The sequence below is a fragment of the Myzus persicae genome, unplaced genomic scaffold (assembly GCF_001856785.1).
Source record: "Myzus persicae strain clone G006 unplaced genomic scaffold, MPER_G0061.0, whole genome shotgun sequence".
In the NCBI taxonomy this organism is placed as follows: Eukaryota; Metazoa; Arthropoda; class Insecta; order Hemiptera; family Aphididae; genus Myzus; species Myzus persicae.
Genome location: NW_019103878.1, coordinates 495,289 through 510,102, shown reverse-complemented (window position 1 = coordinate 510,102; position 14,814 = coordinate 495,289). Strand labels below are relative to the sequence as shown.

At 28.0% G+C, this 14,814-nt stretch overlaps 1 protein-coding gene across 1 annotated transcript; it reads right to left on the bottom strand.

Moving 5' to 3' along the window:
• Positions 1–608: 608 nt before the first annotated feature.
• LOC111035804 (carbohydrate sulfotransferase 11-like) lies at positions 609–13,573 on the bottom strand. The gene is made up of 3 exons (XM_022317583.1): positions 13,266–13,573; positions 8,712–8,920; positions 609–3,029 (listed from the first exon to the last, which is right to left on the bottom strand). Exons 1-3 carry the CDS (start codon positions 13,360–13,362, stop codon positions 2,340–2,342), a joined length of 996 nt encoding a protein of 331 aa, XP_022173275.1. The 5' UTR covers positions 13,363–13,573; the 3' UTR covers positions 609–2,339.
• Positions 13,574–14,814: the final 1,241 nt, after the last annotated feature.

Here is a 14,814-nt window from a genome sequence, read left to right as displayed (position 1 = left end):
ATTCAATGACATAATATTATTATAATCATTATTGTTTTCAAACAATTCAAAATTGCATTGAAGTATGATATCGACGGACGAAACTGTACGACTTCAATAAGATAGATTTTAATTTTAATTTCATTAGACCAGCTTGTCGTGTTTTTATTCAAGTAATTTTTAATAGATTATACAATAAGTGATCCCTATAAGCTATAAGTGTAAGTTTGTTTTTGTACAATCATCAATAATATTTTTCAATTAAAAAAACAAATATTCAAAATCATTTGGATTAAAACATGGTATCTATCCTTGTTAATGAATCAGAATCGTTTTCTCAAAATTAAATCCATTTTGCTGGCTACTATATTAGTGCTTTACAATATTGTCAACCTACAATATTTCCTTTTTTATGATCTAAGATCTACATAAGTAATTTGTAAGTTTATATTGCAAAACGTATTCAATTGTTTCATCAATAATTACAATAAATGATTGTATTACTTAAGTGTAACTTAAACTGTTTTACTTAAGTGCTTATCAAAGCATATTATTATATTATGTTTCTGAAATAGGTATGAATGTATGATAATAAAGTATAGATTACAGATATACTCAAATAGACGATTGCATTTTATTATTTAGGTATATTACAATTTATAACAACATAAATAAATCGTATTATTTATAATATATTAAAATTTAAAATGTACAGTTGTACAGTTTTGTAAAAATCGCACTATTTGTTTACATAATAAATAGGTATAGGTATAGTACATATTTTGTAAATTTACAGCAGATTCAAGTGTACCAACATAACATAACATAGGTGGCATAGTATCGCAGTATAGACAAAATAGGTAGTACAAAAAATACGTATTAATATAATTTGAGCGTAGGTATAGGTGTAATATACGCTGCGATGTTTACACTTTACACGTCAATACGTGCATAGGAAATCATAATTGTAATATACAGAGTGATTAACCAAGCATGCTCACCCTCATTTATTCATATATTTCAGAATTTATTCAAAGTCTTAGTTTTGGAATTTATAATCAAAGACAATACTTTCAAACTCAAGAATTTGTTTGTACCTACTTACTATAGGCACTTATGCGTTTTGGTGATACATCTTTTATAAGTACTTAAAACAAAAAAATTCTAGGATCTTAAAAAATGGTCTTTGCCCTTTGAGTAATACATTTAAAAATTCCAAAAATTATATTTTTAACTATATTTTTTAATGAAAGTAAAAGGGGATGAGCATTTTTGGGTAATCACCCTGTATACAGTCGTAGTACAGGTACTTCAGTGTCAAGAGGAACAGAATATTTTACTTTGAAATTATAATTAATAATTAATAATACACTTATATGCATTGTACTTTATATGTATAAACATCATAAAATTATAATTAGTTATATTGATAGAATGCATACAAAAAAAATGTTAAAGAAATAAAAAAAGTTTAACGGATAACTATTTTTAAAGTATTACCTAAGCAGATTAGCAAAAGACGAAATTAATTTCAATATACAACAATTTTAGTAAAATATTTATAACACAATCTTCAAACAATAAGTGATTATTACCATATCATATAAATGTGACATAATTTTTTCAAATATGTATAAATGTTCTTAATTTAGAAACCTGTGTTAAAAATAGTAAAACATCATTGTGTTATTTTAGTAATTTATCAAATGTGCATCATGACATTGTCACAGCCAAACTCATAAATATTTTAGAAAAATCTTAAAATGTTCTCCATTAAAAGAACCTAAGTGTATATAAAACAAATCCATGTCCATAGATTTTTCCTGAGAATTTAATAAAAAAAATTATTGTGAGTGTTTTTATTTATATTTATAAGATTTTCAAATAATTTAGTTGAGTTTTTACTCGATAATTTTTTAGTGAAATATTTGTCACTTTACAACCTGCAGGTATCACATATATTATCCACTAGTCACAACCTTAAACTGTATTTTTTTAAATGTTTAATATTGATCGATCTTAGACGCGTAATAATTAATAACTAATAGTCATAATTTATAATATCATTATTATTACTTTTTAAATACTTTACACGAAAGGTAAACCTACAAGGTACACCACATAAAGGATATCGAAAATCTAATGGCAAGTATTTTCGCGATGGTGGGTGCAGTAGATATAATAATAATTGAAAAAATAATATTCTAATGATGATATTATGGATCATCTGCAGTGTGCTGCAGCACCTGCACTCTGCTGCAGTTGTGTGCAACGCGTACTGCGCTTATGGTAGGTATGCGTCAGCTGCAGGTACCATCGCAGCACGGTCGCGTTATACCTACGCAGCGACTGCAGCAACCTTAGCCTACTTCGTAGCCGAAGATGTTTTGCAAGTTGTAGTTGAACAGCTTGAAGTCGAGCTCAAACGTGCTGTACAGCCTGAGCACGGTGTCGTGGTCCAGCGGTGTGAAGTACTTGACCAGCTGCGTGGATGTGTTGGAGTCGGGACCCTTCGGGAACCGGACGTCGGTCGCGCCCACGACGTGCCTGAGTAGGTAGTCCGAGTCCTCGAACAGCGACTCGTGTTTGCCGATGAAGTCGTAGTTGACGACGCACGGCCGGCACAGCCTGTCGATGGGCGCCCAATGTTCGTTGAACACCGTCTCACGTGTGTCGGCCACGAACGAGGCGAACTCGGCGAACGTCACGTCGTCGCCGTCCCGCAGCGACTGCTCGGTGGCGTTGGCTCGGTACCGCCTTATGATGCGCCGCCCGAACCGCGACTGGAAGTACCGGGAACTTTCTTGGTGCCGCTGCTCCAGCTTGTTCCGGTATGCCGACAGCAGCCGCTCGAACGGGTGCCGGACGAACAGGAACTTGGTGTATGTGGCCAGCATGTCGGCCACCTGGGCCGCAGGGTAGTCACTCAGCCTGTCCAGCGTGCTGGGCTTGTGCACCACGTCCGCCGGGATCTGCGACAGGTCCGGTGCTCCCGGCTGCGCGTTCCCCGACAGTACCATGAACACACGTTTCCAGTTGGTGCATGCAACCTGTAGGATCACATGGTTAATATTAATAATGCACACATATAGTTATACGCTGAGGATTAACAAATCAAAAAGTTGACTTGCTTTTAACTATTAGTTACACATAACTGTATAACGAGTTAAAATTTGATCCCTTAAAAAATTAACTTATCAATACAATTAATAGCTTCTGTTAGTTAAGGGTCTACCACTGAATGGCTTCCAGGCCTCTCCTTTTGGTATTTTTTCATTTATCCTTAATAATTATGAAATATGTTTACTTTATATATTGGATTCTGAGTGGAGTGATGAGTTATGTATTGATTTTACAATGGTGTGTGTGTTTTTTTATTTTTTGTATGTAAAATATTTCTAGTAAAAATAATGATTCGATTTTCAACTTCAGCATCTTTTTTGATAGAGAAGTGAATAAAGTTTAAACTTTTATGAGGTAACAATTTAAAAACCACGGTAGTTTCCAAAAGCGTCGGGAAAATAAAAACAAATCAAATGAAACCGGGGATTTTTAAGCGATACCAGTTTTAACAAAATCGATTTAGGTTTTTTGACTAATTAAAAAACTAATAACCATAGATACTTTAAATTTTCATCAGATGTTTTGTATTAGTATTTTCTATACACCACCATACAATTTTCAAATCTTGATTCCTTTTGACTTTTGAGCTATTTAAAGAATAAGAAAATTTTGATTTTTATTAGTTTTTTTAAAATTATTATTTATATTTTCGCTCGTACAAAAAACTTGAAAATGTAATATAGGATTCCCCACAAGTTATTGATAGTTAAAATTAAAAAAATTTGATCGTAAATTCACAATAATTATTTTTGAACGTCTGAATTGAAATGTTGACAAAATCTGTCAAAATCACAAACATTTGCAAAATTATTTCGAATTAGAAATTCATAAGAATGTTTCTATTTAAAATTAAGATTTTAAAATTGAATACATGATTGTTCATAAGTTTTTCTACCTTTAACAAAAAAAATGTTACTTGCAATAATATCATAAAATACACTATAGTATTATAGGCTGTCTTCGCTCAGAATCGTTTTTCGTAGAAAATGATATTATATAATTGAATTGAAATTTAACCCCATCCATTATCCACGCAGAACACGGTACCTACTTGACCGCCTTTTTGTTTTTATGCTTATACTTTTATTAGATATACTTAATGTGCTTTAGCATGGGTGTAAATATTCAGTGTTCAAATGTAACTGATATTTAACTACTACTTAACTTACATATTAGATTTTGAGTGGTGTGATGAAAAAAGGGAATTGTTAAGTAAAAAAGAGTAACTTTATAATATACTTGAAATATTCACAAAATGTATATCATATTAATATTTATTGTACACGATCAAACGTTCAAAATATATTGTAATAGTCTTTTTGAGTTATTTGAAATTTAGTTATGTTTAGGATATTTTTTTTTTATAAAAATATTGATGGAATATTTTTTCCCTGACTCGAAAAGCTTGGCCATTTGATTAAAGATTCCTAGATAGTTTTTTGGAAAAAAATAATTCAAACTTCTGTACTACTAATAGACAATAGTAATATTACTTAAATAACAATAATACCATAAAATATACTTATTAGTTAGTAATATAGGTTGACATACCGTCTTCGCTTAGAATTGTTTTTCGTGTGCAATTATTAAACATTGAATTCAAATTTAACACAGAGGTACATTACAGTGACTCATTCCTCAATGACGAGATAAGCTCGATACTAATTGTACATTAGAGTGGTTTTAGAATGGACCTACTTTTCTCTTTTGTTGTCGTTTATTTGTACTTTTGTTTATACATTTGTTAGATTTACTTATCGTGTGCTTTGACAATCGCGGCATAGGTGTCAATACCACTTCAGTAAGTTGAATTATTATTATTATTATTATTTTTTTTTTTTTTTTTATGTTTTATAAATTTGTAAATACCTAATTATGTTTTTGACGAATTTTGTTAAAATTATAACTTTAAATGCTTATAAAAAAAAGCGGGCTCTTCAATATTTTTTAATTTCTATAATTACAACTTGTGAAAACCCCTATATTAAGCTTATAAGGTTTTTTACCCAGATAAAAAATAATTGATAGAAAAAAATTTGAAATTTGAAATGTCTTGTTTCTGTTAATAGGTCAAATTGATTTTAAATATTTTGGAAATTGTATAACATTTGGTGAAAATCAAGGATTATTCGTTTTTTAATTATAGCAAAATCTCTTAAACCGATTGAGGAGAAATAGTAAATAGTCCATTTCCAATGTCAAAATTTAAATTTCAAACTCGATTAAAAAATGAATTTGACTTTTAGGTTAACTTTTTGTTTGTTATAGACAGAAAAACATAATAGTATGAGGAATCTTGGATTACATTTTTAAATTAAAAGGTTAGGTTAATCAATATTTTAACTTTAAACTCTTAAAAAAATATTGTGACTAATATCATTGTACCTATACAAAAATGATTCTGGGCGAAGACAATCACCTTAGCGATTTCTATCACTTAGTATATTTTATTATATCGTTGATATTAAAGTAATACATTTTACTATTAGATGAATATTGTAATACAGATATACAATAGGTTGAATTAGTTTTTGAGAAAACGTTGCATTTTAAAATGTTATTGTGTATATAAAATATACACATATACTCAAGTACTTGACAACTTTCAAGTGCCCACAACTCACAAATAATATTTTTAAATTACTACAAAATAATAGTTTTGATAAATGTTGTCAACATTTTAACTTTAAATGCTCATAAAATAAATATCGGCCGTATGTATTTTAAAAATACTTTTGAATTGTTATTATAACAACTTTTGAGGAATTTTGCATTACATTTTCGAGCTTTTTGATATCTAACCTAATCTATTGAAAAGAAAATTTTATCGACATTTATAGAAAAAATAACAAAAAAAATTTCAATTTCAAATGTCTACAAATAATTTAAATTTGTATCATGTAGGTATATAAAATGATTAAACAAACATTTGGTGGAAATGTCAAGTATCTGCAGTTATTTCTTTAGAATTGAATTACCACAAATTAAGAAAATCGTTCGATGAGAATTCTTTAGTTTATGGATAAATCTACCTAATCTAATATGATAAAATGATGTGCTTTAAACGTTGATAAAATGTTTAATTTTACTTTTCAGTAAAGCTTTTTTTTAAAAGATAGAAAACGAATCTCGAATTAAATGTTTAAATGTTAGTTATAAAAAGCAAATTGTTATGAGTTTCTAACCACAAAATAATTTTTGTAAATGTTCACAATTTAATGAAGTTGTCAAAATTCCAACTTCAGAAAATTTGTTCACAATTGTGGATTCTCAGCTATTTTTTATTAAACTAATAACAACTTATGATAGACCTTTTAATCTATTTTCATGTTGTTCAAAAAATTATTTATTGACAATATTTGAAAAATTAAATATTTTTCATTGCCCATAGCTATAGACAGTTCAAAAAAAGTCAAAATCTTTTGAAAATTTCGGCATGTGTGAAAAATTTTTGTATAAACATTTGGTGGATTTTTATAATATTTACTGTTATTAATTTTTGAGTTACATCAAAAAAACTAAACCATTTTTTTCAAAAACAGGTATTCCGTAAAACTTAAGTTTTTTCAAAAACTTTCCTCAAAAAAAAAGTTCTAATTTGCCACAAAAATCACTCAGTATTTTTAGTGACCATAATAGCGATGAACAGACATAAATAAAAATTTAAAAATCTCACCATTGTAATAATATTAATACATTCATGTCCATTCAGCTTCACTCAAAATCTAATATGCGTTTAAAAAAGCCATCAAGTGAGTTACTGTTTTGCTGTACTACAGTTGTTGCCTGTATTTATCAAATGAATACCTATCAGCTATCTTCACTATAATGGATGTGTTATTTTGAATTCAATGATAAATCGTTGCACACAATGAAAAACGATTCTGAGGGAAAAGTAACTTTTTAGTAACATATTAACATGAAAGGCGCATATAAATAATTTGTAAATCGTTGATTGAATAAGTAATTCATATTTATTACGAAATAAAATTAGAACTCGTGAGATATAGAAACCTAAGTGATGGACTGCACCCTTGTTCAAGTAACGAGAAAGGTAAACAGTCTTTAATACTCCGTTATTTGTTTGTGGTTTATTTTAATAATTTGTTTAAAATTATTAATTAAAGCAACCATAGTTTATTTTAGAGAAAATATTTTATTTATTAAATATATAAAAATGCCGTTATATTTTAGTTTTTGTTACCTATTTATCTTTTTCCTTGTTCATTAAAACATAATAATCAATATTCAATATAATATGGTGTACTTAAGCAATTTGTTTACATCATATTATACGACTTTAAGACAATGATATAATAGATAACATTATGGTGATTTCTATTAAAAAAAAAATATATTATTTATTACTATTATTTTATACTTTTTTTGGACAACCAGAAGGTCATTCTACGCTCCCCAATGCACTACGGTGCGCTTACTTTGGGAATCACTGTACGAAATAGCCTGGACACGGCGGCTTAATTGCATGAGTGTGTGTTTATTATATATCACTATATTATAGTACAATATATATGTATAAATAAAAGTAGGTATACTTATCCTAATCAGTTTTTGAAGGCGACCGAAGTGGGTTAGTAGTTAGAACCATGAAGAATAAAAACTAGTTTTAATATCCATGGTTATATTATAATGTACCTAAACATATTATATACACACTGCACACTACCACACTTACTTATTATACGAGTATAATGACTTCATACCCACATATTATAACGTGTTGTCAAAATACAAACGTATAGCACAGCAAATTTACATTCAACAGAACCAATATCGTGTTATTTAGTTATTACTTATTAGTTCATTACATTTAATATTATTGTAAATATTAATATAATATCGGACTTAAAAGTAAACATTATCCGTATCATTTGTACGCCGGTATTTTATGACATATCAATTTTCAAAGAAGTTATATGAGCATTTTTAAATTTAAACAACTTGAGACTTGAGTGTACAAACAAGTGTACTTTTGTGCATATACATAGCAAAAACTGTTTTTCACGGGATGTAACCACTCAGTCTGTAGTGATAGTCAATACTTAAAATTTATACATATTATAATTGAGAACATTATCTGTGAAATGTCATTTTTATTTTTTTTTTATCAAGTATACGAAAAAAGTTCTTATATTGTTTCAAAATTCATTATTTTTGTGCTTTCCAAACTTAAATAACTCTTTTTTTTAGTTTCGGTACCCAAAAAATAAAAAGGATATTTTACAGCCAAAGTTTTCCTTTTTATGTGGTGATAATTTCGTTTCTTTGTTATGAATGTAGTGTTCTCTGTCCTTTCCCGCCCAAAACCGTTTTTGCTATGTTTTACATTTGTAAGACGGAGAAACACACGCTGGTGTAGTGTCCTTTTAAGAAATTTATATATCGTAAAAAACGACGTTTAAATACAGATAATTCTTTTGTTTGATGATTGGTAAATTAATTTTAATATTAAAAGTAACGGCATATAACTAACCTACAGACTTCTACTAAACGTAAATTTTTCATGTTACAACACGGAAACAACACATTCGGGTGTGACGACATCTTAAGATCTAATGATGTTTAACACTATTTAAGTATTAACTAACCTTTGGTACGTAACAATAGAGCAGCTTATGCCGATTGTCGACCAAAATATGGTCCAAGAGTACGCTGTCGTTAATGGCTTGCTGGTAGTCATCGTCGTCTTTTGGTAACTTGAATGAACGGCACATTACTGACACGTGCTCTTGTCTTTCTAGATAGATCAATCTCTCTAAAAACGATTGGGTGTCGTAATTTTCTTCCGTAAAATCTTCTAAGAGATAAAATAAAAAAATACAATATTATATATTTATTATTTAAAGAAGAAACAATTATACCATCGTAGTACCTATTTTTACCCAAGTTATTTTCATATTATAGTACACAACAGTTTAAACAAATTTTTTCAAAAAACCTCGAGCCTACTTAAAATATAAGTTTCAAGTCCCTTTGATATTAATAATTTTTCAAATACGACCAAATATTGATTTGTTTAGTGGGCCGATGATTCGTCGCTAAAAACCCAGATGGTCGCCCATCTGGCCTCACCAAAATATCAGACCCTAACAGGTAATGTTATATCACCTATGTGGGCATATGGCTACATATTATACACTCACATTTTGATTTAACTAAGAATAATTAAAATATTAGAGTTCATTAGAAAACCATAAAACAAACTACAAAAATCAATGACTTTAAAAAATATTGCTTTAATATATTTAATTTGATCATTAGAAACACGACTCATTCCTCGGTTATCTCGCATTTATCCAATACTGACATTAATCTATTATATATACCGGAAGGACTCCCCCTCACCCCCCAAAGTCTATACTAATTATAAATAAGCAAACAACAATAAATAGTGTGTACAAAATAGAGGCACAACAAAATATGTTATGCTGACATACTTCTAAGACACACATCCGAACACACATTTTTGATTACAAAAAGTTTCTAATATTTAATTACATTATTTTCATTCCCCGAAAAGAAATCAATTTTTATTTTCATCAATATTTATCAAATTTATTTAAGTTTTTGTTTTTGCAATTTTAATGTCTTAGAGTATAATATCTTTCATCATCTTTTGGAGCAGCATAATATATAAATGAAAACTTTGAGGTGATTTCTTGCAGCAAATTAGATCAATTTGCGAGTTGTGGGGGGGGGGGCTGTAAAATGAATCGACAAAATCGTCTTACTTAATTTTTACAGCTAACCTTTTCACACACCACACTGTTCTACGATAAGTCGGTATTAAATAAAAAGTTAATAACAATAAAATATACTACTACAATAATTAATGACATAATAATTACAATGTTTTCGGCCACTTACTGCTTCCCAATACTACTAATAGTAAAATGAATAACTATAATATAGGGAATAAAATATGCTTAGTAATAATTAATATTATAGGCACCAACCGCTCGGAACATTTTTCGTATATTATTAATTACTACTTGTCATTGAATTCAAATTTAACAAATCTATTACAGTGACCTACACAATGTCGAGGTAACTCGACACCATAATATGTATAGAATATAGATTACAAAAAAAGATTCTGAACGTTATTGTTTTTCCTTTTTACTTTTTTAAGTATTTTTAAAAATATTTTTTATACCTTTTTTAAATTTTAGAATTATACTATAAACACTATAGATAAGTTTATTTATAATCATTATAATTAATATTAATTATTAGGAGGTAGTACTGTAATACTATAGTAGTAACTAGTAAGCTAAACAAGTACATACTGAGGTTTTAATAAAATTATCTTTTGAGATAAGTCGGGTACCTAATATAAGCCATTTTAAATATCATTTGATTAACTTAATCAAGACGTGATCTATCCAAAGCCGGATTTGGAGTGGTTGAGTGTGCTGTAGAAGAGGGCCCCAGATAATTTAATTATTTTAAGGTGAATACAGAAAAATGTATTCAAAATATATACTGTATAGGGTTTGCATTAAAAACTAGGGAAGGTGCTATGCAGCTGTATAGTAGGTGTATAGTATTTAAGGAAAGCAACGAGGTCACCCTGGGTGGCTATTTTTTTTGTTTATAGCTACTGCTTTTATTTCCTACTATTATTAATAATTAATACCTTTTACATATTTACATTTTGTTATTCGTTACTATATTATTATAATATTATAAACTCATTACCTATCATTGACATAAATGTTTTAGCCTTATTAAACATCGAAAGTGATCTAACCTCCTTCATCAATTATTATAATAATATACCTATATTATTTTCACATGATCAACTTGATCAAAAGTCAAGGTTGCTAAAGGCTAAAAGTGTAAGTTACTTTCATTATTTCTAGACACTTCATAACATTTTTTTTTTTAGTTTAATTTTTAAATCTGAGTTACATTGTTTAAAGAATATTTTATTCGTCAAAGAATTATACATTATTTTATTAAAAATTCTTATTTAACACCTTTTTGAGACATGAAATTCACAGCCCAATTTATAACCAATAAGCATCTAATTAATAGATACTTTATAGCTTATGAACAAATAACTAATTAATAATTATATATACTTTTTAGTTTAAACGTCTATACATTTGATCAGTGTACCCACTTACATGTAAAAAGATATCTTACGATTTAAAATATAAACTACAATTTATTGTACAGAGTATAAATATTAACAATAAAGAAGTGCTTAGAAAAAAAAAATGTTATATTTTTTATAAAGTGAAAAAATTGTGTAGAACGTCCAACGTGCAGTATTGACATTCAGTATTTCAGTCTATAATAATGTAATATATACTTTAATGTCAATCAAATACCTAGTCATAAATTTTTAATTATTACACAAAAACTGATTAATGTAACATATTAGATACGCAGCACAATAGCACGATAATAAGAAACATACAAAATATAGACTCAAATACAGAGCTATAAAAAATATAAGGCACAGTATTATTTCATGGCAGCTCATCCTTGCCTAAATTGGCTTACCTACTGGCCCAAAATAAATTGTTTTCTACAGCGACACAGAGTCCAGACTGCAATTTCTATGCCACAGTAAATGATGTCGGCATGACGGCATTTTACATTGTTATTTGTTGTCAACATGTTATTATATTAATATCATGAAATATCATGGAATTATTTTATTTAAATTGACAAGCCACAAGCACAGGTACGAGTGCATTATTAAAACGTGTATTAAACTTATAGATACGTGAAAAACGTTCATTTAATATTTAAAAGTAATATGGTAAAAATATTCTAATGTAGTACCTATATTCTATTATTTTTAAATTAGACAGGACCCGGATCCAAACAAGAAAATCCTAACATTTTTAAAATTAGGTAACCAATTTAATCGAGAAAATATAATTGAATTGTTAAACTAATGTCACATATTAATGTAATGTATAATAATTGTAAATAGTAATTAAGATATTTTAACTAATGACCCCTGCTGCCTAGTGGTATTTAATATCAATATAAGAAGCAAATATATATATTTTTTAATTTATAATGTATAATATTTTATAAATAAGATAAGCCAATAGTCCATGAAATTTAAAAACTTTGAACTGTACTTATATTATATAAATAGCAATTAGGTTATTATTGTTTGTTTGATTAACAGTGAATCTCATCTCCGCTTCAACATCCGGTCTTAAATTATAATGTTTACTTATTTATGTGAAATTTATTGACAATATTGTCTCATTAAAAGTATAAACCTGGTCATTAATACCCAATATTTTGTTGGCAAATAAATGATTAAAATTTAACTTAAATGTATTTAGTCTCGAGTGCCTAGTCTATTCGTGTTCAAATTTTATTCGATGTAGAAGCGCTATGAAACTTTCTAAAACAGTCAGTATAGATGGAATACATATTATAAAAGTATAACATGGTAACATGAAAACCGAAAAATCTGTAACATAATATTATAATTCATAATAAATTAATAAACATTAAACAAATATTGTAAAGCGCGCTGAAACCTTTTGTCGGGACAATGGCATAGACTTTTAAAATACCAAACTTCCTTGTATAAAACGAAAAGTGAGGCCACTTTAGTCTATTGGATTACAAAATTACAGTCAAAATAAAGAATTATTTCATACATTTACGATTTTGTCGATCAAAAATAAGAAAAAAAATATTATTAAAATGAGAAATAAAGCATTAATACAAATGAAATAATTATGTAATATGCACTAACCTGTTAAATATGCAAAAATATGCAAAGTAAGATTTTGATTTGATATTTTATAAATAACATAAAACAAATTTTAATTGAATCCATTATCTTTATGATGTACCAACAAATAAAATGTAAATGCTTAAATGAAATTGGTTATAAAATATTTTTCAATACACTTATATTTAACCTTCGTATAATATGTTTTTATAAGCAAATGTTGAAAATTATAAATAATGTAATATAAAAATTATTAGTAGGTAAATTAATTATTTGTTCACAGGGTACACACTGATATTAACATGGTTGTTGGTTATAAAATATATTCGAATGTACCTACTTATATTTTACGTTCGTATAGTATGTATATGTTTTCCTAAACAAAATTCGAACAATGCAAATAATGTAATATTGTACTTACGAGTTTTAAAAATGTTTATGTAGAAATGATCAGTGTAGAATAACATCGTTGTTAAACAAATTATTACCCAACACAGTATCACAATTTTGAGTATCATAATTTATTTTCACACAGGAAGTTCTTTTGGTCGGAGGCGAAAAATCATTTTTTTTCTCGAAAAATGGGTGTCACGTAAGTACTTTTTCAATTTCCTGATTTAATTTAAATTTGTAACTAAATAAGGAACACATAGTTTAATAATTAATTGTATATAGGTATAATAGATAAAAGAGAAGAAGAAGTTGTCGTCTGTAAGCCACATAACTGAATATTCCTTCAACTATTTCAGTAGGTCAACAATCTATTGCCGCGTTACTGACCTTGACTTTAAGAAGGAGTAACGGCGACAGTACTTACCACTTCCAACGAAACTGGTTTTTCTTCTTAATATCATATTAGTATTTCATCATTTATAAAAATAAAAACGTATCAAAATGATTTCCTATATTTGAATATTATCATAAAAATAATTACTTATTGGTACACGCATAAAAAACTAAATTTTGAAGTAGATTACATAGAAGTTTAATATGTGTATTTATGTAGGTAAGAAACTATTGAGAATTCTAATAAGAATGTAGGTCAAGTTTAAATACCTTCTGAACGTCAGTTATTATGATTACCAAAAATTTTGAATGAAACTAAAGAAATAAATTATATTATTAGCAAGTATAAACCCAAATTAGGCATATAAAAAAATCACTAATTAAAATATAACAGGAGAGAAAGATCGCAACATAATTTAGTAGTTTCAACACTATGTGCTATCAAATCAAATCGTAAAATCAAAAGCGATAACAGACTATTGCCGTTTTCCCCCTGTACCCTTCAAATACTTACAAAAACTCACATCGTGGACTTAATTCTCAGCCCACATATACTTTAGAAACTAAGAATTTTTCTATTAATCGTTATGGAAAATTAAGGAGACCAATAACGGTCAGTTATTTGAACCAAATGTGACAATATGTTGTCGATGGACCTAGTAAATATAGTAACATGTAAGTATAGTAAAATAGTTACTATAGTTTAATATTGGTAAATACTTAAGACTAATTTTAACTTGTTATATTATGTCTACTTGAGATCGATCAGGCCACTTTTTCAAATTTCGTTCATCAATTCTTATACATTAGGTTTGAATACTTCAAATTTATGAAATTCTAAATGTAGAAATATAATTTAATTTGATATTATTTTTAATACAATGATTGTATATTATTTGAAATTAAATTTAAAAATGTAGCCAGATCGATCTCAAGTAAACGATAATTTACTATGTATTATCAAATTCAAAACAGTTTTCAGAAGTCTTGTCACATTTTTAGGTCCATTGGTGAGATTGATAAAATGTACAAAATATTACAAATGAGAGTTGAGCATATTAAAGTACATTCTTTACCGGTCACAAACTCTACATCGCGTAGGCGACTTGTACAAGCGCGTGCGCGATACCCAAAGAAAATTGCCTAAGCTGAACTCCTTAAATACTGTATGTTTACAATCCGAA

What these genes read in the sequence shown, in the direction of transcription:
- LOC111035804 (XM_022317583.1), bottom strand. Translation starts at nt 13,362, where the DNA reads ATGATACTCAAAATTGTGATACTGTGTTGGGTAATAATTTGTTTAACA. An exon ending in CATAAACATTTTTAAAACTC is followed by an intron (nt 8,921 to 13,265) that starts GTAAGTACAATA and finishes TTTATCTCTTAG; the next exon opens with AAGATTTTACGGAAGAAAAT. An exon ending in TCTATTGTTACGTACCAAAG is followed by an intron (nt 3,030 to 8,711) that starts GTTAGTTAATAC and finishes GTGATCCTACAG; the next exon opens with GTTGCATGCACCAACTGGAA.